The sequence below is a fragment of the Genypterus blacodes genome, unplaced genomic scaffold (genome assembly GCF_046128005.1).
Source record: "Genypterus blacodes isolate CSIRO-AG114 ecotype Tasmania unplaced genomic scaffold, CSIRO-AGI_Gbla_v1 ptg000003l_1, whole genome shotgun sequence".
Lineage (NCBI taxonomy): Eukaryota > Metazoa > Chordata > Actinopteri > Ophidiiformes > Ophidiidae > Genypterus > Genypterus blacodes.
The window spans coordinates 3,232,318-3,254,421 of NW_027466817.1; the positions used below are offsets into that span (position 1 = coordinate 3,232,318).

General features: G+C 41.5%; 2 protein-coding genes across 4 annotated transcripts; both read left to right on the forward strand.

The window, feature by feature from the left end:
* The first annotated feature begins 1,049 nt into the window (after positions 1–1,049).
* Positions 1,050–7,642, forward strand: serpine2 (serpin peptidase inhibitor, clade E (nexin, plasminogen activator inhibitor type 1), member 2). Of its 2 annotated transcripts, none has more exons than XM_076144421.1 (9): positions 1,050–1,161; positions 2,910–3,191; positions 3,696–3,923; positions 4,164–4,361; positions 4,876–5,074; positions 5,462–5,559; positions 6,185–6,271; positions 6,357–6,440; positions 7,101–7,642. In XM_076144421.1, the coding sequence occupies exons 2-9, from the start codon at positions 2,927–2,929 to the stop codon at positions 7,136–7,138; spliced, it is 1,197 nt and encodes a 398-aa protein (XP_076000536.1). In that variant the 5' UTR covers positions 1,050–1,161; positions 2,910–2,926; the 3' UTR covers positions 7,139–7,642. The 2 variants fall into 2 exon arrangements, with proteins under 2 accessions (XP_076000536.1, XP_076000537.1); XM_076144422.1 differs by having other exon boundaries at positions 1,127–1,251.
* An 858-nt stretch (positions 7,643–8,500) lies between these two features.
* On the forward strand, positions 8,501–21,929 carry wdfy1 (WD repeat and FYVE domain containing 1). 2 transcript variants are annotated; one of them, XR_012961329.1, is made up of 13 exons: positions 8,501–8,703; positions 10,348–10,415; positions 10,683–10,756; positions 10,935–10,989; positions 13,337–13,487; positions 13,598–13,710; positions 16,046–16,172; positions 16,725–16,830; positions 17,176–17,277; positions 17,552–17,682; positions 17,823–17,931; positions 18,723–18,981; positions 19,016–21,929. XR_012961329.1 is itself a non-coding variant. In XM_076144442.1 (12 exons), the coding sequence occupies exons 1-12, from the start codon at positions 8,567–8,569 to the stop codon at positions 18,780–18,782; spliced, it is 1,233 nt and encodes a 410-aa protein (XP_076000557.1). In that variant the 5' UTR covers positions 8,501–8,566; the 3' UTR covers positions 18,783–21,929. The 2 variants fall into 2 exon arrangements, 1 of the variants encoding a protein (XP_076000557.1); XM_076144442.1 differs by having other exon boundaries at positions 18,723–21,929.
* Positions 21,930–22,104: the final 175 nt, after the last annotated feature.

The following is a 22,104-nucleotide window of genomic DNA, read 5'->3' on the forward strand; positions in this document are numbered from 1 at the left end:
ACTCTCTTCAAGCACAACTCACACAAAGACCTCAGACTACAATCATGCCCTGAATCCAACCCCCGCTTAGGCGTCTTTTGGGGGTGGTATTATAATTTGAATTCTTAAGGCCTCCACCTATTGAGCCAGAGGCTACAGTATGTGAAATATATCAATTTACCTGATATTTCGCTCACCTAAGTTCTACCCCTGACTCAATGGGGAATATCTATTTTTATAACAGTCCACAATGATGTCTTTGTTTCCTACCGTTCCTCTATTTACACAGGACTTGATTATAACTTCCTGTACCTACACTCTCACCAAATCCCCTGTGAGTCAGAAACCCCCATGCATCTAGTCATAATGCTGTCTTTAGTGTCCTGGCACCAAGTACAGGCATGGGATGTATGAATGTGTATGCATGTGGAAACAGGCACCCCTAATAGGCAGATTAAGCAAAATTATTGCTTTGCAGGTCTGATCTTTATGGCGCGTATGAACCTTATGTTACATATAATATAAGCACATCAAAGAGAATTTGAGAGGCCGATACCCCATTATCAAAAAAAGTCTTTGGATTTATTTTGTTGACCACAACTTTTGGCCATTTGACAGATAAGAGGACATCATAATTGTATGCTGTTTAGTTTGAGGACCCGTTTATGTCTCTGTTTTGTTGCACTTGTGTGAGCAGGTAAACGCAGCATGTTGACTATGACGCTGTTAGTGTTTTTCCATTTTCATATGACAAAAATGTCAACACAGGCTGCTCTCCTGTATTCACTGCCTGCCATAAACAAGTTAGTATCGCGTCAAGGTAACATATTTAACTAAAATGATAGCGGAAGTATGCAGAACCATTTCTCTTACAAACCAGAGAACACATTTTCACTTAAGAAGACTGAGCACACTGATAAAGATAATATATGATAAGAATTTGTTAGCATTGTGTTAGAACAAGGAAATAGAGGCCATATCCGAATAGTAGGAACGAACACTAGATGATATGGTTGTCAATATGGTTTTAATTTGAAAATATACCGGAAGTTTTACATTTCTGAAGGCAGCGAGAGTTTGTCCCCCTGCGTTTGCGGTTGCGGTGAAGGCGGAGTTGAGTGTAATAAAACCCTGTGTGAAGCTAGACTGCAGCCACAGCCGATCAGCCTCAGCAGAGGGAAGGTTAGTGACTATTACATATCTACATTTTTTATTTACGTTTGTCCTTATTAAGGTTTGCGTATTTGGGAAACGTGACTCACCACTTTTCCGGTAAGTTTCGTATTTCACCTGCTCTTTGTGACGACTAACCTCACAGGTAAACGCTCATATTTAAACAAACAAACGGTACATGCTTATCTCATACTGTCATGTATCATACGTATCTAAACAACAGTCAACTACATACTCTTTCACAACTTTCATAAACAATTAACGTTGCAAATCCAGACTATTTCCGTTTACGTTCACTTAATTCTGCTAAAATGCGAACCACAACACATTGACTTTTCTTACGCTGTAACCCATTGTACTTTGATAGAATACACTTAATTTAAGTTTTTGTTTAAATAAAATAAAATAATGTCTTTAACATGCTGTAACGGGAAGCGCATTGAGTCTCCCTCGTGTATGAAATGTTTCATTCAAATGAGGCCAGGTGAGTTGAGTTTTACACCTATTGCTAACGAAACGACACCTACGCTACTATGTTTGTCTTAAAGATTATAATTGTTTATCTTGCATGAATCATGTTTCTAACGAAGGAACGCGCTCCACACTCACTTGCTTGACAGGATCCTATTTTATCAACAAGAAACATGGTAGTCCACTGCATTAGACAATAACAATGACACATTGGATACGGACTGAAATAAATTCGACGTTTTCATGATAATAAATGATAATATGCATGTCCATGTATGAATATTGTGTGTAAATATATAAAAGCAGCTATTCCAGGCACTCTGAAGGGCTTTTGTGGTAGCGTTAGTTATGCTTTGGTTACAGGCTGATTGACTTTCCAACCGTGTCTTAAACAGGCATAAACAAACTAAACTAGTCACCATTTTCTATTGGCTGGTCATGATTGGAGACGAACATTAATACACTGTGAGCAAGAGTTAGTCAGATCCTGTCCTGGATCTGGTTTAAGAGAATTTTCTGTTTATACATGATAATGACTCACTGGAAAGAGAGATTTGTGTTTACTTGTACTCGGGTAATTTACGTTTTAAGGACAAGGAAGAAACAAATATAATAACCTCCCCACAGTAAAATAGCTAAATTAGATTTGTCCATATATTGCTTTCAAACTCTGACATAATTTACTTGCTTCTATTCCAAAACACACCGTATTACATCCAACTCTTCAGATCTATTGCCAAGGTTATGTTTTTCATTCCCTTTGTTAGTGAGATATTCATCAGGATAACTCAAACAGAAAGAATTTGGAAAGATTTGGAAAGATGGGCTAATTCGTTTTTTGATATATTTCCAGATTTCTTCTTTCCTTGTTTTTGTCAATGTACTGTATATAAACATTGCAAAGTTGTGGCAGATTCATTCATGTTTTCTCATGACCTGTTGTGCTCAACTCAGTTAGGAAGAAGTTGTGAGGTGATTGGTTAGGACGATGTGTATTTTGATGTGCCAAAAATATAAACACCTTCTGTTACTTAAACAGCCCTAGTAAAAGTACTTTTATATGCTTTCTAGTGTTGGAAGTGTTTTTTAATGAATAGCATTGGCTGTATGTTGAGTACCAATGGGGGCTCCCATGAATCTGTAGGTGCTCTGATGTTAAATCTCAATTTTCAAAAGACATGAGAGCATCTCCAGCAATTTGGAGTGATGTTAAATAGAATTTAGCTCTATTTGACGGATAAACTGGTTCATACAAGACTCTGCTATTGTCTTCTGTCCTCTTCTAGGTTCCAAAGAGATCAACATGAAGCATCTCTCCTTCTTGTGCCTATATACGCTCGTGTCCTTTTATGGCCAGAATTGTGTCAAGTCCGAAGCTCCCTCCTCCTATGGTGAACGGGGCTCGGATTTTGGCATAAAGGTGTTTCAGGAAATAGTCAGCAAGAAGCCAGAGGATAATGTGGTGCTCTCGCCCCACGGAGTGGCGTCTATTCTCGGCATGTTGCTACCAGGATCCCATGGAGAAACTCGAAGGCAGATCCTCAATGCCCTTCATTTTAAGAAAAATGGTAAGCACCTTTATGGCCAGTAGAAGCTCAGGGAGTTTGGAGTCCTGCTCGTGAACTACCAAGTTGCTCTATATGGCCAAAAGTATGTGGGCGCCCCTCCTAATTATTGAGTCCCAGGGTTTCAGCCACACCCCTCACCTATCCTGTTAACTTACTCACTCATTAGAGATCCAAACTGCCTCTGGAATCAACATCAGCACAATAAACTGAGGTCTATAAAGACACGGTTTGACCATTTTGGTGATTTTGGAAAGGGATGTCCAAAAGCTCATTCAGGTGCAAAGGTCTGTTATCCACATACTTCTGGCTATACAGTGTGTAAGCTTACTGATTTTGTAATGTACTTCTTCAAATGAACCTCACACTTCCTTTGCTTCCATATAAATGTAGTGTATTTGGCGTATGAAATTAGATATGTCCATGTTTTCCCCTCATCAGTTTGGTACGTGTCAAATTCACTTAATATTTCATCTAAGTATTTCCAAACTGACTTGTTCTGCACAGGCCCTTATAAGATGCTGAAGAAGCTGCACAGGTCCTTGACAGCCAAGACCAACGAGGACATTGTGATGATTGCCAATGGCATGTTCAGCAAACCGGGCTTCTCCATGGAGAAGGCCTTTGTAGCCACCAACAAAGCCAACTACCAGTGTGAGAGCAGGAGTCTGGACTTTAGTGACACCCAGGGGGCAGCAGATAAAATCAACGAATGGGTCAACAACAAGACCAAAGGTGAGACAGATTTTTATCTTGTGTGTGTATACAACAACAACAACATTTTGATGTCCCACTGAAATTTGGATTTTGATCATGCCCCAGTAGAGCGAGTACACAATGTGGCAAGGTTCTTTTTTCACTGTCTGACATGATTGCTTCCTTATCGTTCCTTAACTCAAGTGAGTATGAAAGAGATGTTGACTTGAGCAAACCTTGTTGATTGAGCAATGTCCTCCATGTTGCTTCTTTATCCAGGTATCATCCCCAACCTGATCAAAGCAGACATGTTGGATCCGGTTATGACCCGCTTGGTCATTCTCAACTCCATCTACTTCAAAGGCTTGTGGAAATCACGCTTCAAGCCCGAGAACACAAAGATGAAGCCCTTCAAGGGGTGCAACGGGAACGTCTTTAAAGTCCAAATGATGTCCCATGTATCTGTCTTTAACACTGGTGAGTGGGAGAGGAGAAAGAGAAGGGGAGAAAAGGAAAAAGTCTTTTCTTTAGGGAACAGACATTTCTCCCTGCTTAAGGGAAATGTTTAAAGCGATAATCAGTAATATATTGATTTAAACTGATGTCTACTCCGTCAGAATGCACATGGATCAATATAAGGATAATGCTGATTCATGCTGTAGACCCTTGAAGAAAGCGTTTCCATTTGCTGTTCTAAGCACTTACTGTCTGCGTCGGCCTTTGCTGGGGGAAATCGATTGCTTCTCAGGAAGTGATTTCATTTCCATCTGTAGTTTGTTTAGAAAAAATAAAAAGGGTTATAGGCAGATATGAGCATCAGCCACAGAAACACAAACTGCATTGACTACAGTCGTGGGTATGAAGTTAGAAGAAGTGCAGGGCTAAAAGGTTGCGTCTCAAAATCCAGATCGGTGTACACGATTAGATATGAGGGTAAAACTGAATCAAATGTGATACATACCCCGACCTTTAACCTCTGTTCTCCTTCCAGGTATGGCCACTACCCCCCAGGGACTGAACTATAGGGTGATTGAGCTTCCGTACCACGGCAACACGATCAGCATGCTGGTTGCTCTGCCCGTTGAAGAGGACGCAGCTCTCTCCGACGTGATCGCAGACATTAGCACAGCCACAGTGCGGAGCTGGACCAAACTCATGAGTCCCAGAAAAGTCCGTCTGTTCTTCCCCAAGTAAGAGACACACACACACACACACACACACGCACACAATAGTTGTCTTGGACTTAAAATCCAGATGATGCACATTACTCTTTCATTGATTGTAAATTTAAGGAACGTTCTGTAAAACATATTTAATAATTTAGAAAGAGAACCATTGTTGTCTTTCTGTCACTGCATGCAGAAAAGGTTGCAAAAGTAATGAAGTGTATGATATAAAATGCTATAGTGGACAGCCGGGATGACCAATTACAATCGAGCATTGCAGAGAGCTGTATTGAACAGATTCTGTCTCTTCTGTCATGATTAAATCGATGCATCATCTTTTTTTATTCAAGTTCTCACAAATTGTCAACCAAAGCAATGTTTGCCAAGCATGAATAATTAGCTGTGTTTTAGGTTTACAGCTGATGCAGAGGTCGATTTGAAAGAGGCTCTCTCAGCACTCGGACTGGCAGATCTGTTCAGTGAAAGGAGCGCTGACTTCAGAAACCTGAGTGAGTGAAAGAGCACAGCCAGTCCAAACCCAAAGCGGACGCCGTGCCTCCAAGTATTCCTCCCAGTCTGATTTGGAACCGACCGAGCTTGAAAATATGAAAGGATTGTTGGTGTTTACTGCAATGAGGGCAAGTAATAACTGTGAAACGCTGTCTGGCTGCCCAGTGTGAAAACTGAATCACCCTTGTTCGCTCTCTCCAACAACCGACTTCCCTCTCAGTGGTCCAGGGAAAGTTGGCCTGAACACAGTGCTCTAGCGACACCATGTGGTAAAATAGAAGAACTTTCAGCACAAGATTCAGCATTAATTCTTTGTCAAACGTTTGGAAAGATGTGGGCTTTCAAACCTGGATATAAGAAGGGCTAGACTAGATGACAACATGGGATCCTAAAATCAAACCTAGAATAAATAGAATAACATACTTGTGTGCAGCCAAAGGATCCTGTCCCCATTGATCTAAGTGTGGTACTACTCACTAATCTATAAATGCAAGCATGTAAGGGATCAACATTGGCTGACCAGTATTGAATTTTGATTAAAGACAATGGCAGCATGATGTATTGATAAATTACTTTCTGTTTCTGTGAGCACTGAGTAATGGTTGTTGTCTTGTGTTTGCCCAGGTGCTGAGCCAGTACATGTGTCCAAGGCACTTCAGAAAGCCAAAATAGTGGTGAATGAGGACGGGACAAAAGCCGCTGCTTCCACTAGTCAGTATCTTATTCAGATATCCAATCATGGTCTATGCCATCATGTTTTTTGATGTCTTGACAACGCGTTTGCCTTTGTGTGCAGCTGCCATTTTGATGGCTCGTTCCTCTCTACCTTGGATTTCTGTGGACAGACCTTTCCTTTTCCTCGTCCGCCACAACCCAACAGGTACAGCTCTCATTTCCTCCACAGCTTAGATTATTTGAAATTAGATCAGTAAAGCCTGATTCATTTATTTCCACAATTCTCATTCAGGGCGCTTGATTGCCCCATTATATTAATGTTTTACATGTTCCCACAATTATTTGGGAAGTCCTTTCCCAGCACTGGTAGCCATTACCTCTGTTGGCGGTCTTGTTGAACACCACACCTCAAACCCAAAATAGGAATGAGACACCCTCCCTAAAGGGAGATATGGAGGGCTAGGGCTAAGGAATTGGAACAGAGGCAAACACAGTTAGAGAGCGTCATCAAAAGATCTCAGCCTTGGGTATTGTGAAGGAGCATACTGGATTCCATCCATTTAACCGAAAGGTATATGCTTGAAACCTGTTTGAGAGGAAGGTGTACTCAGCCCCGGGCTACGGGTGGAGATCAACTTTAGAAATGTAGTCAAGTAGTATAATGACATGAAAACACATCAGATACTGCTCAGTCCACAGACACAATCAGCTTTGCCCTATCAAGCCTCGTGACTATCATGAGGTCATCACAGCTGCAACAGAAAGGATGTTTGTCTTATTTACTGTACTTGAGTTTCAGTTTCAGCACACTTGTTAAGCTTTCTGACTGAATAAGCTCCACATGACTGATTCTGTGTCTTCCCAGGTACCATTCTGTTCATGGGCCAGATTACGCAGCCATGAGTCCAGTGCCATATCCTCATTGGGCCGCCTCTGGTAGTAGTATCATAGGCCCACAGAAGAAATGCTTATATACACACACTTTGTTTGCTGTAGACTTGTGTACAATGTGGATATATGATATTTGTTTTAAGTATTGCTTTTTATGTTACCCATTTTCCCTGTAATGCATAAGGGGCTTTATGAAATGGTCTGCAGTGCCTCCATTTTCTAGCTATTTTAATTTTTTGTGTACCTTTTTTGAAGTTATTACGCTTTTTAAAAGATCTTGAATGTCAAACATTTTGTATTGTCTGAATGCTGGAGTTGGTTCATCAGTTTTATTTATCACTCTTTCTGTTGGGAAGTACTCTTTACTCCAGTCTATCTAAGTTCTTTCAGCGCATGTTCCCATATTGAACATTTTACATTCTGCTGCTTTAAAGTGAACGTTTCCCTCACGGAGGAAGAATATTCTGTTATTTACTGGATTCATATTCACTGAAATAAATACAGATATTTATAACATATCATGATGTTGCCCGAGTTATTATGAGTAATGTTGTTGTATAAACATTTTCTGTTATTTGACAGGAACTGTTTTATACTGTTTTAAGTCTGAGGTCATTTTAATTTGCTGCTAAATGTATGTCAATCCTACAGAAAAGATGTTACATTTGTTTAGTTCACATTAGTTTCTAGGTGATGGATAATATTTTTAGGAAATTTGACTCAAACTATGAAAAAACAGAGGACAAAGTAACTCTTCATCATCCCACATCCTCTGATAAACCGGTGACCCTGAGGAAATGATTTGCCATACAAATAATACTGTCGCCTTAATAGAAAATGTAATCTGAGCCTGATTTAATTGACAGACATCATAGCATTGACTACACATAGTTCTCTAAGACAAAGGGTATATGTAATATTGTTAAACCAGAGTGTGAAGCAGCTATTAAAGGTACTTTTGTGTGATCCCAATGTAAACAAATGTGGCCCCATCCAATAAAACCGGACTGTAAACTACAAATGATGCCAAGTCTCTATACAAGATTAAAGATTACTGACTATCAGGAAGAGAAAAAGAGAAAAAAAGCTTTTAATTAATAATTTGTGTGTCATAGATGACAGGAAACCACCTGAGAAGGAAAGACCTCCACCATGCCAATACATGATGTGCATCACCACATCAATGGTCTCTCAAATTCTATCTTGGGTTGTTTGTCCTTGGTGGAGGTATGAACCGTACTGAGTCACTAGTTACCTCTGACCTATTCACCTTCTGAGTAAATTGCGGTGTCTCGTTTCTGTTGACTTTAAGGCTGATTTTGTGTGGCGCTTTCCGGCGGTCACTCGGGTCATTACGGTAATCCTGACAGCGGCTCTGGAGTCAGCTGATCCTTACTTACTCAGACCAGCTGGAAGAAAACAGTGCTGCTAGGAGGAACCATGGCTGCGGAGATCCACTCTAGGCCTCAGACCGCTAGACCGGTGCTCCTCAACAAGATCGAGGGACACACAGATGCCGTGAACGCGGCCGTATTAATACCGAAAGAAGACGGAGTGATCACGGTCAGCGAGGACAGGTGAGTCTGCCGAGCGGCTAACTGCTGCAGCTAGCGGGCTCCGTCTATTTGTTGGAGGCGGCACTTGATTATTTGATACATCAGGGAAAGAAGAGCGAAGGAGGAAAGAAAACAAGCGAAGACGATCCTCTCATTCGCGGATCTTTGAAGTATTCACTACGAAACTATTTTAGGATTTTAAAGTGATGCGTTGTACGACTGGTCAAAGTACGAAGATGGGCCTATTCCATCAAATATCCTATTCCAATTAATCTAAACAGTAAACGAAGGGAGGCTACGTAATATTTTTATTCACAATTTTATTCACTGTGGATAATGACTTTGCACATACATGTAAGTTATGATGTGAGATGGTTAGTTCAAGCAAACCAGCTCGTTGTAATTTTTGGTTAACATATTACATTATATCCTTTGAAACTATTGTAATGGTTTATGGCGCAATCAGCTGTGTTTCATCTGCCCTTATAAATAAACTTCCAGCTGTAAATGAGTCACCGAAGCTGTAGTGCAAATGTCAAACTACAATCAAAACCAACAACATTATTCCATCTGCAAATACACTGATAATAAGTGCAATGTAACATATGTCAACATTTGTATTTGTTCTCTGCTTCCTTGGTTTTCATCGTATAAATGTATCATCATATTCATTCAGCTTCCTTATTTTCAATTACTGTGCCTCATGAGTTATATCAGTAGATTCTTTATAATGTGATCAGGTTTAAGAGGCAACATCCTTGTTTGAGAGCAGAAGGTGGCTGCTTCTGTGTGGAAATCCGCTGTTTCGATTTCGATTGCAGGTTTAAAGCATTTTGGGGAAGTTGGACAATGAACAACAAATAATGAAACATGCCTGAATCCGCCATCGTTCTGTTCTTATTATCTGTTAAATGACATTTGGAGTGTTGCTTTATATGGAACTGGGAGTAAACTTCCTGGAAATTCCTGTGATCTGTGGAAAAATATGTTTTCACTTCATGTAAATGTGACAAAATGAAGTTGTAGCTTCTTTTCTTAACCATTGTCATACTTTATAAAACTAAATCCTGTTAATTCACCTCCTGATTTCATACCGTAAAGGATTATCCATCTGGAATAATAAATGAATGAGTCCCTGTGTGACTCCATATTTACAATGAGGCTTTCAAAACAAGAATGTACGACACATAAAGATGCTTAAAGGGGCTCCACGGTGATTTACACAGTCTTGTGACAACGACTTTATAAAGGCGTCTTTGGCTGAAGAGGGAACTGTGTAATGTCTGGAAAAATGACCTCCATGATGTCATGCTGATAAGACTACAAGTGTAAAAGGAATGTTGGCAGATCAGTAAAGGAGAAGCTTTATTCTTCTCTTTCTGTCACTGGAGTCCACAATCTGACCCAATAAGTCATGTTTTTATCCCTAATGTTGTCAACACACACTTAGTATCTGAAATAAAAGATTCTAAATCAGTTTCCACAAACTATTGAACCAAAAATGACAACATCCAGGGATGAATATAGGTAGATTTTGCATAAGAATCTTGCATTTTCAATAGATTCAAGTCTCAGTTCCATCAGTAAAATAACAATTTCAATTTGAATGAATGATGCTCATTAATAAAATGTTTTGAAATGTGACATATTGATGTTTTCACTCAGAACGATCCGGGTATGGCTGAAGAGAGACAGCGGTCAGTACTGGCCAAGCATCTACCACACAGTCTCCTGTAAGTAACACTGTGTGTGTGTGTGTGTGTGTGTGTGTGTGTGCGTGTGCGTGTGCGTGTGCGTGTGCGTGTGCGTGTGCGTGTGCGTGTGCGTGTGCGTGTGCGTGCGTGCGCGCGTGCGTGCGTGCGTGCGTGCGTGCGTGCGTGCGTGCGTGCGTGCGTGCGTGCGTGCGTGCGTGCGTGTGTGCGTGTGTGTGTGTGGGGGGTTGTTTCTGTGTGGTTTTCCTGTGTGGTGCCAAACTTCATTCTCTGCCCCCTGTTTTGTAGCTCCGTGCTCTTGCATGTCATACCACCACGACAGCAGACGTATCTTCATCGGTCAGGACAATGGAGCCGTTGTGGTGAGTTTGCTCTCATCTTCCTCCTCCAGGCTCGTCTCTGCTGGCTGTTTACTTTCAAAATGCTGCCGTTCTGGTTTCAATGCACCTCAAATCCAATATTTGACCTCGTCTGAATAAGGGGGCGGGGTTAGGAGAAGGTGTTTGATTTTAAACCAGTTTTTGATTTTCGGCTTTGTAGGAGTTTCTCATCTCGGAAGATTTCAACAAGATGACCCATGTAAAGACGTACCCAGGTGAGATCATCACGCAGACACACTTACCTAACTACTGTATCTGCGTGATCAAAGGTTGGCAAGGAGTCACGCTAAGATAGGTAGACTCCAGCTGGCGACATCGGTATTTAATCTAATATGCCGGATATTATCAGAGTGAGACAGGAAGGAAGAATGAAAGAAAACCCAGCAGCTTTTGTGTGTCAGTTGTGTCCCTTAACATTGTGTATCGCACCAGTGACAACAAAGCGACTCCCTTCATTGGCTCGCCTTTACAAAGATGAACTAACTCTGCAGAATTTACACCCCATAGTCCATCCAAAGTGACGACACAGACAACTAATCCAGCTTTACCTCCTTCTTCTTCCTGTATTCCCATGCAACATGTTGCGCAAACCATAAATCAAAAGAGAAAATAGAAAAGTGATAAGACAGTGAAAGGCTCACAAAGTAATAAAACATGTACGAACAAATGCTGCTCGTGCTGCTCAATAATGAGCCCTGCAAACATGAAGCCTTCAGTCACAGGTGTGGCATGAAGGAAATGTCCATAAAGTCTATGTCATGAGGTAATGGTTCCATTTAAGGGTTTGTTTGTCCCTTAGGGTTACATTTAGTCAAGGAAAGGTTGATTTAAAAACGTCCCAGCTTTGTTGAACGCTGCGTGTTTGAGAGAAAAACGAGGCGTATTTGTCTGGACTGGACTATCAACAGGTGCAAATATTGATCCAGATGTGGTTGGTTGAAGTATATAATGAGTCCGGAGTCATGCAACAGCCACCGATGTGCAGCTGACATGATTCAGATTCAGCCGCATGGTTTCTACATATGTGTTTGGAACTATAGATTGTAAAAATAGAAAATCGGAGGACTGTTGGGCCTTGGCGGAGGTACTAATGTGTTCTCTGAAGGCTCCGGTCATGTGTCCACTTCAGCCATTCATACCAGAGCTTTAAGGCTTTATGTAATTAAGTAGATCCCTGTGGTGAATAGGCTCTACGGCTGTGTTTGTGGGTGTGTGCTGCTCTTATATTGTGTGTTTTGTTAGGCCCTTTCCCAAAAGAAATCATCTGCTCCTCTCTCCCAGCATGCTTTGGGGCAAACCACATTGTGGTTCATCATAACACAGAGAGCTGCAGTCCTTAACACAGCCAATAGACAGCACACAATACACACTTTGTACTGTTGTGTTTCTCTCTGTCTCTCTGAGCTCCTATTAGCTGATACTGCAACAGTATCTGTAGCCAGTTGAGAACCTGGTTTATGGGAAATGAACAGCTCAGCTCAGCTCAGCCCGTTGTTTACTTGGCAAAGACGACATGAACCACTCTTGATCTCTACCATCTGTAGCAAAAACCAAACAGCAAATACTCCACTCACAGCCAGATAGTGAGGCGTGTCCATGCAGGTCAGTGTTCAGTGTCATATGTTTTGCTTGCGTGGACACTGATCAAAACTGTTTTTGGTTATGAAACATAAAACATAAAACATCATAACATAAAAATGTTATGATCTTATCAGGAAATGATTCCTTGTTTCTGTTTTGTTTGATAAAAAATGTGGCGACATCAACACACACACACACACACACACACACACACACACACACACACACACACACACACACACACACACACACACACACACACACACACACACACACACACACACACACACACACACACATTGTTCCACACTTTTTATTAAGCAAAAACGCTATGCTTTTGATTCCAAAGCCTAAAAAAATGGTTCTCGCTCTAATTCCAATAATGTACTGACCCAAAGAGAAAGAAACAATAACAAATGTCAGGCTCGGTCTCTGTCATTCTTAAAGATCAAGAAAAGGAGGAGACCCCTGGACCCCCTTCACTGTTTGTCTTTTTGTTTCTGTAGATGTTGATAAAAACGTTAACAGGCATGTTCAAAATGTCATTTAAGTAAGTCATGTTTATTCCCCCAAGTAATTTAAATTAATTGGCATAAATCAATCTAAACTAGAGTGACAGAGTATCATGTAAACATCTGTGTACATCATAAATCCATGTACTCGAGCATGTAGTTTAATCTATAGGGAATAGTTTTTATGACAGTATAAAGTTGTTCATGTGGAGAATATCATAGCAAGACCTTAGAGGAGCTGAGTGTAGAAAGATTACAACTAAAATACACCTTTTAAGGGGATTTAAAGATGGACGGAATTGAGTGGAAACCTTTTCTTAGTCTGGATCTCTGATGGGATCAGCACATGTGGAATTAGTTGGACATTCTGCTCATGCATGCCAGCTCAGTGGAATGGACTCAGTGTTGTTCGGCGCCTGCCCGACGTGACTCGCGCCTGTTCAACACGTTGCCTGTCTGTGTTCTGCAGCTCATCAGAATCGTGTGTCAGATATGGTGTTTTCCTTGGAGAGCGAGTGGGTGGTGAGCACCGGCCACGACAAGAGTGTGAGCTGGATGTGCACCCAAAGTGGCAGCATGCTGGGAAGACACTACTTCACTTCCTGGGCGTCATGTCTACAGTATCCTTCACTCACTGTTGGTTCACTGTGTGGTGTGTGTGAGTGCTGAAGTGTCTCTCAGTCAAGCGGTTAACACGTACAGCTTGTTTCAGCCCTGACGCCATGCTCAGATATGATCACGACACCCAGCACGCATTCATTGGCGATTACTCGGGACAGATCACGCTCCTGAAGCTGGAGAGGCAGACCTACTCCACCATCACTACACTGAAGGGTCATGAAGGTAAAGACACACACACACACACACACACACACACACACACACACACACCTCCACCCAGAGCTACTGTACTCTCAAATGTAAATCATACAAGTATCGACTCCATTAAATATAGTCTTGCACTCTCCTACACACACACACACGCAGGCTTCTAATATTGAGGCTACATTAGTAAACCCGGCTGCATTCAACGATAGATTCCTCGACACAATGTCATTACAAATGAAATTAGGAGGTTAGTGATAGACAAAGTGATGACTGCAGGGGTATAGACGCTGAAGTAATCACATACCGCTACTTTTTTTGTCAGTATAGGAAAAAGCTTTTGGTTGAAAACAGTCGGACTAGTGTGAATATGCCATCAAACATTGGAGATAAGTGCCAGAATAAAGGCATTATTATCTGAAATGGAGCCTTAGGAGCCACCACAGGCTGCTGCAACAGCTTCTTTTTGCTTTGGTGTTTATTTTCCATGTGACTAAAGCGCTTTTGGCAGGATGTGACTCCTCCGCTCCAAAGTCAATGCCATCATTTGGTTTTGGATGATGGCGATGGAAAATGCTGTCTCAGTGACGCAGCTCTAATATTTCCCATAAGTGCCTGACTGGGTCCACTTGTTGTTTCTGGTTCTTATTGTGTTCATCAAATCCTTCACCACACCGACCACATGAGCACTTTATTAATGAATTCTGCCTTCATTGTCACCAGTTATTGTCCTTTTTCTTATGTAGAGTTGCAGTAGTACGCAAAACATCCGCATAAACAGATACACAATGTCTTTCATGGACACACAATCAGGTTAACTGTTCATGTCTCCAGATTAAGAAGGTTAGTATGTTGTCATTTGATTTTGCCCCAAACCGAAAACCTAAACCAAACATAACTTACCCAGTCAGTTGCTGATTGAGACAAAATGGAGTAGAGATCTCAAAATACCTTTAAACTGGAAATGTCCTTAAACTGGAAATGTATTTATCTTTTCTCAGTGTTCAGCTGAATTAAAAGCTCCGTGATTGGATGTTTCTCAGCCTAATACTTATTTTTGGTTGTAGTTAACTTCTCTTTTTGTGTTTTGGATAAACACATTTGAGTTTGATGTCGAGTGCTTGAAAACGCTGTCCTCCTCTGTCCTCCTTACATCGGTACATCTCCATCTCCATTGTCTCCGTGTCCTCCTCTGTGTTTTCCTTGCACCTCAGTCCCCTCAATCCACTGAAGACACACAGAAAGACACGCATTTTCTGAAACAAGACATCCGTATTCTATACGTATAGCACAGCTGGCAGCGTGAGAAACCTCCACCTAATCCCTCTCTGTAGTGTTCACAGTGTTTCCCTCACTTTTGCAGGGCTTCAGTATTCTCAGCAGCCTTCAGTGTTACACTTCACTGTGGGAAACCATCACTTCCCTGTAGGCCTGTTGGATTCTCTTGGCTTCTATCAGACATGAGCTCATTGGGTTGTTGAGAACAGGGTGCAGGATGACTCATCTGCCCTTTTTATTTTTATTTACCACAGACTGGCTGCGTATGGGTTAGTCAGGGACAGGATGGAGATAATTGACATTGTCTTGTGGTAATGGACCGTTAACAATCCTCAAATCATCACAGCGTCATCGTCATCGTTTCCGCTCCAATATTTCTGTGCAAATTACGATTTGATAGGTCAGATTTTGGAATTTTTATTTCAGTCTCCTGCCCAGCCCTGCAACAGGCTGTTATTGATCATATGACTGTGGTCTGAGTTAAAGAGCTCTGCTTCCTCCTCGTTGACCTCACAGTTTCAGTCACAGTCAGGAAAATATTGTCAGATGTTGTGTTGTCTGGAAAAAACTATTAAATGTTGTTTGATACCCGACATCTATCATCGCATACACACTGTTACAAACTGCATTGTAATAACGAATCTGCATGCAAACAAAGCCGGATGTTTCTGTGTTATACACTGGGACAGGAACAGGCAGACTTGTTTACCCACTGAATGAAGGCCGAGAGCCAGCAGCAGGACAAAAAGGGTGTTAGAAAGAAGCTGTTGGTATAAAATCCTGCCTCCACCCGAGCTTCGAATTCCATTAAAACCACACACCGCCCGCAAATATTGAGATTTTAATCAGAAAAATGATGCTGGACAACAATGGTCAAAGCCTTGTTGTCTTTCAGCCGACTGTCGTCAGCTCAGTTTGCAGTGCAGTGTCAGATTTGACTGTAGTTCTCCCAGCAGCCACTAAGTGGAGCCAGTGGGTTAAAGCATTTCAGCTCCTCTTAAACGTGTTACCAAGTGTTTTCTTTTTCTGACTCTTAATATTTGCTCTTTTTCACCCCTGTGCACCCCCCATTCAGGTAGCATAGGGACCCTGTGGTGGGACCCTGTCCAGAGGCTGCTGTTCTCAGGGGCCTCGGACCACAGCGTCATCATGTGGGACATCGGTGGCCGCAAAGGACGAACATTACTGCTACAGGGACACCAGTAAGTCCCCCCCCCCCCCAGGCTGAGGGTGTGTGTTTGCCTAAGGGGTTGTGCGGTTTGTTGAAAGGGTAAATGAATGATAAATGATCAATCGGAAGCTGCAGTGGATTCTTTCAACGGGCAAGATCAGTTCTCTCTTGTCGGTGCAGGTTGTGTCATTCTCTCTGCGGCACTCCCGTCTTGTCAAAAACAGGTCTCAGCGGTGTCAGTAACAGCTGTCCTCAGGGACCGAGACCCCCCCCTCCTTCCCCCTTTCGCCCCCCCAGCATGTTATACAACTCATCAAACAAGCCCATAGTCCCTGAAGCATGTGGGCTCCAGCCTCTGTAGTTCCTGTTTGGCTCCAGTCGAGTCGTGGCTCATAAACGAGATAAATGCCCCAAATTCTGTCTTTGTCTTATGTCTCCTCTTCTCATTATCTGCAGATATCTATTATTACACTGTGTCTTTATAACATATTTCTGTGTGTGCTGCTTTATCTTTCAAATGAATGTTGTATTTGCTTTAAAATCAGTTGTATGAAATCTTTGTTTGATCCACTGACTCCCTCAGTGAACGCGTTCAGGCTCTGCGATACCTCCAGCTGACCAGGCAGCTGCTCTCCTGCTCAGCCGACGGAGGCATGGCAGTGTGGAACATGGACACGCAGAGAGAAGAGGTCTGTATGTATGCTGTGAAGTAAAGTACACGCATGATAAAGAATAGATACTCGATTGTCTATATTTTGAATCAAACATATGCAGATTGTAGGCGACAGGAAGGTGTTGCAGTTTGTTTGCTTCACTGCCCACAGACATGAATCTTGAGTTTGTGCGGCATGAGACCAAGACAAAAAAAGTGAACAATTCTGCTATTAACATTTAAGCATGATGATGTCATCTGGGAATATAGCCCTTTTTGAAGAAGAAGCGTGGCACTCTGAAAGGGTAACGAGTGTTCTAATACACAGTACATTGCATTGTTGTTGCATGCGTAATGGACGACTTGAACTCTGTGTCTGTAGGCGCCCCAGTGGTTAGACAGCGACTCGTGTCAGAAGTGTGAGCAGCCTTTCTTCTGGAACATCAAGCAGATGTGGGACACTAAGACCATGGGGCTCAGACAGGTAGGAGCGTCTGACAGGGCAGATATGAGCTCATCATCATATCAGTGTTACTCAGCCAATATGTGTACCAAACTTCTAAAAACTGTAAATTCATTGTTTTACACCATCAGTGAATTAAAAGTGATTGAAAACTGGTTATGGTTATAGTTTATGTAGTCAAACCTTAACATAGTGGTATTGATCCTTGACAGCTATTACTTTTCAGGAAATCTAAACGTGTGCTTTTATTATTCTTCCACCCTCAAGTCATGAATGTGTGTGTTTCTGTGTACAGCACCACTGCAGGAAGTGTGGGAAGGCTGTGTGTGGGAAATGTAGTACCAAACGCTCTACTTGCCCACTTATGGGCTTTGAGTTCCCGATGCGTGTGTGTGACGCCTGCTTTGACTCCATCAAAGACGAGGAGTGAGTAAAGGGGATCACTTAATATTTCAATGATCGGTCACGTCTGTTTTTTGGGTTGAGCATTATTCATCATAAAGCCTCTGTCAGTGTGTATGACCCTCTCGTTGTGTTTATGTTTGTGTGTGTGTGTGTGTGTGCAGTCGGGCACCGTTGGCCACATTCCACGAGGGGAAACACAACATCTCTCACATGGACATGGATCCTTCCAGAGGCCTGATGGTCACTTGTGGCAGCGACCGTGTTGTTAAGGTCAAGAGCAGCTCTTTGATCTGGGATGATTGAAGCATGTGATGATGTCATGATAGATACAAACTCACACCAAGACAAAATATATCAGTTCAATCATTATTCAGTATAGTTATTGTCTACTACTATTGATGCATAGACGTAGCATAATCAGAATAGATCTTCTGGGAAAGGCAGTACCTAATTATGGCCTGTGTACACTCAGTGTGCATAACAGTGCTGTACAAAGTGGGAATAGAATTGGAAAGGTTATAAAACAAACCCCAAAGAAGCATAGAAACATGGGAATCTCTTTAAAATTGTATTTTCATGTGTCTCAGTGATATTTGGAGTTAACCTCAGAGGTTTGTTGCCATGGCGCTACAACAAGAAGGAGAGGAAAATTGCAGAACTTTTGGAAAACTTAGGTCTGTGACGGGCCAGGATCATGCAGTCTGCAGTCTGGTGCCATTGACATTCATATTGCTTGGCTGCCATAAACAGCTTTTTAAAAGTTTATATTCAGGTCTTAAAGGAGGTCTTGGTGTCTCAATTGCCTCAATAACAGATTCTTCCGTAGTTCATATTCATTTTGGTTACAAAATAGGAGTAAAATACTGTATAAACATTTTTAAAAGTCACAAATCAAGCTGTACAATTTGAAACCTCCAGACATCCTGATAAAGAATTTATTCTGTTAAAGTGCTTGTAAGAAATGCATCCACTTCATGCATCCTCTGACTAATAATATGGATTCAGGCGCAGCTTTGTACCAGCTCTGTTCTAACGTTGTTATTGGCTGTCTGTCTCCACAGATCTGGGATATGACGCAGGTGGTTGGCTGTAGCTTAGCAACAGGCTTCTCTCCACGCTGATTGGTCCTGCCCACTACAGAGTCCCTGTTGTCCGCCCACCCTTCCACTGTCATGGAAACCCCTCTGTACAGTGTATCTCCCGGTCACGCCTGGACTCCAGCTACCACCAGGCTTACTTGGTGTATGTGTGTGTGTGTGTGTGTGTGTGTGTGTGTGAATACGTGTGCTCGCATCTGTGTGTGTGTGTGTGTGTGTGTGTGTGCGTGTGCGTGTGCGTGTGTGTGTGTGTGCAGTGCTCCACATTCCTTTTGATTCTGATAACAAATTCTCCTCTCAGTTCATTGTCATTCTTATATGAAAATATGTGACCGATATCAACTTGTTGCTCTGATCTGAACCAGAATCCTAAGCACAATGGAGTGTGTGTGTGTGTGTGTGTGTGTGTGTGTGTGTGTGTGTGTGTGTGTGTGTGTGTGTGTGTGTGTGTGTGTGTGTGTGTGTGTGTGTGTGTGTGTGTGTGTGTGTGTGTGTGTGTGTGTGTGTGTGTGTGTGTGTGTGTGTGTGTGTGTGTGTGTGTGTGTGTGTGTGTGTGTGCATGTATCATTATAATTTCTCTTATGCGAAGAATGGTATTTGTGTTTACGTTCAATATTTCTCAATATGTCACTTCTGGCAGAGGTCATGTTTTATTATTCTTGCACTGTAACCTTGGGTTTCAAACTACCGCCTTCCTGCCATTCCTGTCAACACATATAAGCTTCTCCCTTACTCATACAGCGCTTGACTGTGTGTGGCCCACTAACTGCATATTACCCAGTCACTGTAACATGTACAAACGATGGCAGCATCTGTATATAACTTGCATTGTGTACAGTAGTTGAGTTTGCTTGAAAAGCTGTTTCAGTTCTCTGTTTTCCCTCTTTCACTAGTTGGCCTTAAATCACTCTCAGGAGGTTTTAAATCCACAGGTTTCACAGGGTCGGGTCATTTCTTTATCCCTCAGTAACCATTAACCAACGTGTAATCAATCACAAGGTTATAGAATCAGTCGGACGTGTATCGAAATGTACTGCTGGTATTAGATTTTGATGAAGTGTAGTTGTGAGATTCTGGTATGACGACACTGACACGTCTGCTTCCGTATCCAAGGTGAGGCAGGAGAATTTGCTGCCATCAGAGTGTTAGACATGCAAATTGAAAAGAAAAGGAATATACGTTTAGTTGTTTTCCCTCTTTTTTACGGGGTAATAAGGCAGGGAGTGGGTGCTCGATAGTGTAGAAATTGCAGATGTTGAGGTTGATGCTCATTGAAATGCATTTAGTAAAATCAACCCTGAAATAGGATTTTAGCGCCTAGTTCTTTACTGCTGTAAAATCTTCTACATGAGCGTGGAACATATTTAAATGTGGTTAGACATGGTCATCATCTACTAAAAGACGATGACTTAAAATGGCCTCAGTGTGCACAACGGCGCTGCATCAAAAGAGAGTCCAAGTAAATTCAGTGTGTGTAAACATGGTCCTTATTCTCAAATGTGTATTGTACATTTTAGAACATACCACAAACAAATAGTATAAAAACACACAAAACGAATCAAAGAATCACCTCTATGTCCCATTTTGGATCAATCATTTGATGCGCATGAGGCCGACACCTGCAGCAGCACTATCACACATGCTGAGGGTGTACATCTGAGGTTTTTCAGTCAAACTAACATTCAGCTCTATCATGGTAGAAACCAGGTAAAGAAACAGCACAGCCTTACTTCCTCCTGCTTATCCGTCACCCTTTTTGGAAACCTTTTCACAAATAAGATGCCACACACACACACACACACACACACACACACACACAAACCGTCGACTCTGATGCCTTGTGAGATTTACATTTCATTTGTAATTGTTAAAAAAAAAGAAGCGACATGTTGTAATTCATCTCTTTTTGATTTGCTCTTACCACAAATGTTCCTATAGGTACTGACCAGGTACTCCCAAAGTCAATGTATAGTGTGTTGTGTTCCTTCCCTAGCTGAATGATGTGCGAGCACTGTGGCTGTGTGTTTGTCTTCAAAAGCCTTAAGGTGTAAATGACACACTAACAATGTTTTTTAAGGGGGTATGTCAGTGTTTCTAGCTGTTCATATGCTCTCCCACTCTGCACACACATTGTTATGAAGCTGTAGGTGTCTTCTTTCTGTTCTTTCTACGCTACATCTCCTGCTTCTCCCTCATGTATCTCCAAAGGATTCCTCAAGTTGCTCTCAGCACTGCACTGACTTGCACAGCTTATAATAGTCTTGAATAACATGTCTTTGAATTAAAAGATTTTTTGTAAAGTTCCGTAAGGGGGGTAACGGCGGCTTTTGACTCATGTAGCGTCCTTGTAAATAACGGCTTCAAATCTTCTAATGTCAGACTAACACTTGCCTTATTGTAAGTGAAGAATGCTCATTATAAAGGTGGAACTCTTTAATTTCAAACTGTAAACACATTCCAGTTTTTTTGATTATGTACTGTGTATTTATATTTGTAGCATTGTATTTATCTGTCATCACTGTAAATAGTTGGTAGGATTTTCTTTCTTCATTTCATGTCAATCTTCCATTGTTATTCAACAACGACATAAATAAGTGGCTGCAGTGCTTCTCATTTCTTTTAACATCCACCGTGTTTTTGTTTAGGATTAGTCTGACAAAAAGCTGACACAATTAGATTATTAAGAAACTAAACCAGTAAACTAGAGGGCATGTAGAGAGCCCATACCTCCACCAAGACTCCACAGTCCTGATTTTGCTTTCTAAATCCAGATTCAGATTCATTCCCTTGAAATCAAAATGTGTCAAAACGACTTATGCAAATTCATCATATGGCTGAACTATGGACGTCACCTTCTTTTAGATCGATATCTATAACTTACGCAAATGTGTCAAAACCTTTGAATACCGCTGAATCAGCAGCATCGTCTTACCTTTACATTGGAGTTGCTTGTTTCTAAATTGATGTAAATGTGCAGCAGTACATTTGAATCTGCCAAATCTGGATCAACATCTGGATAGTCCGTTTTAGGATACACATGCCTGATTAAAATTGATATTTTAATTTTTGAGAAATAGGCCAAAATGTCAATGAATGCCATCACACAATGAAAAATCCATATTTCAATGAATAAATCGATATTCCTAGAAGATCTGTGTCCCAATTTGGATTTGCCTCCAAAAGAATTCTTCATGACCCGCCTGTGTACAAAACTATTTATTTCTTTTTGAGTCGTCCTGCTGACAAACAAGTGACACTAAAGGTAATGAAATGTAGAACTATAAATATATGTATTCTTTGCTAGGTTTGTTGTTTTTAATAAAGGACGTCTAGTTGTCATATCCCA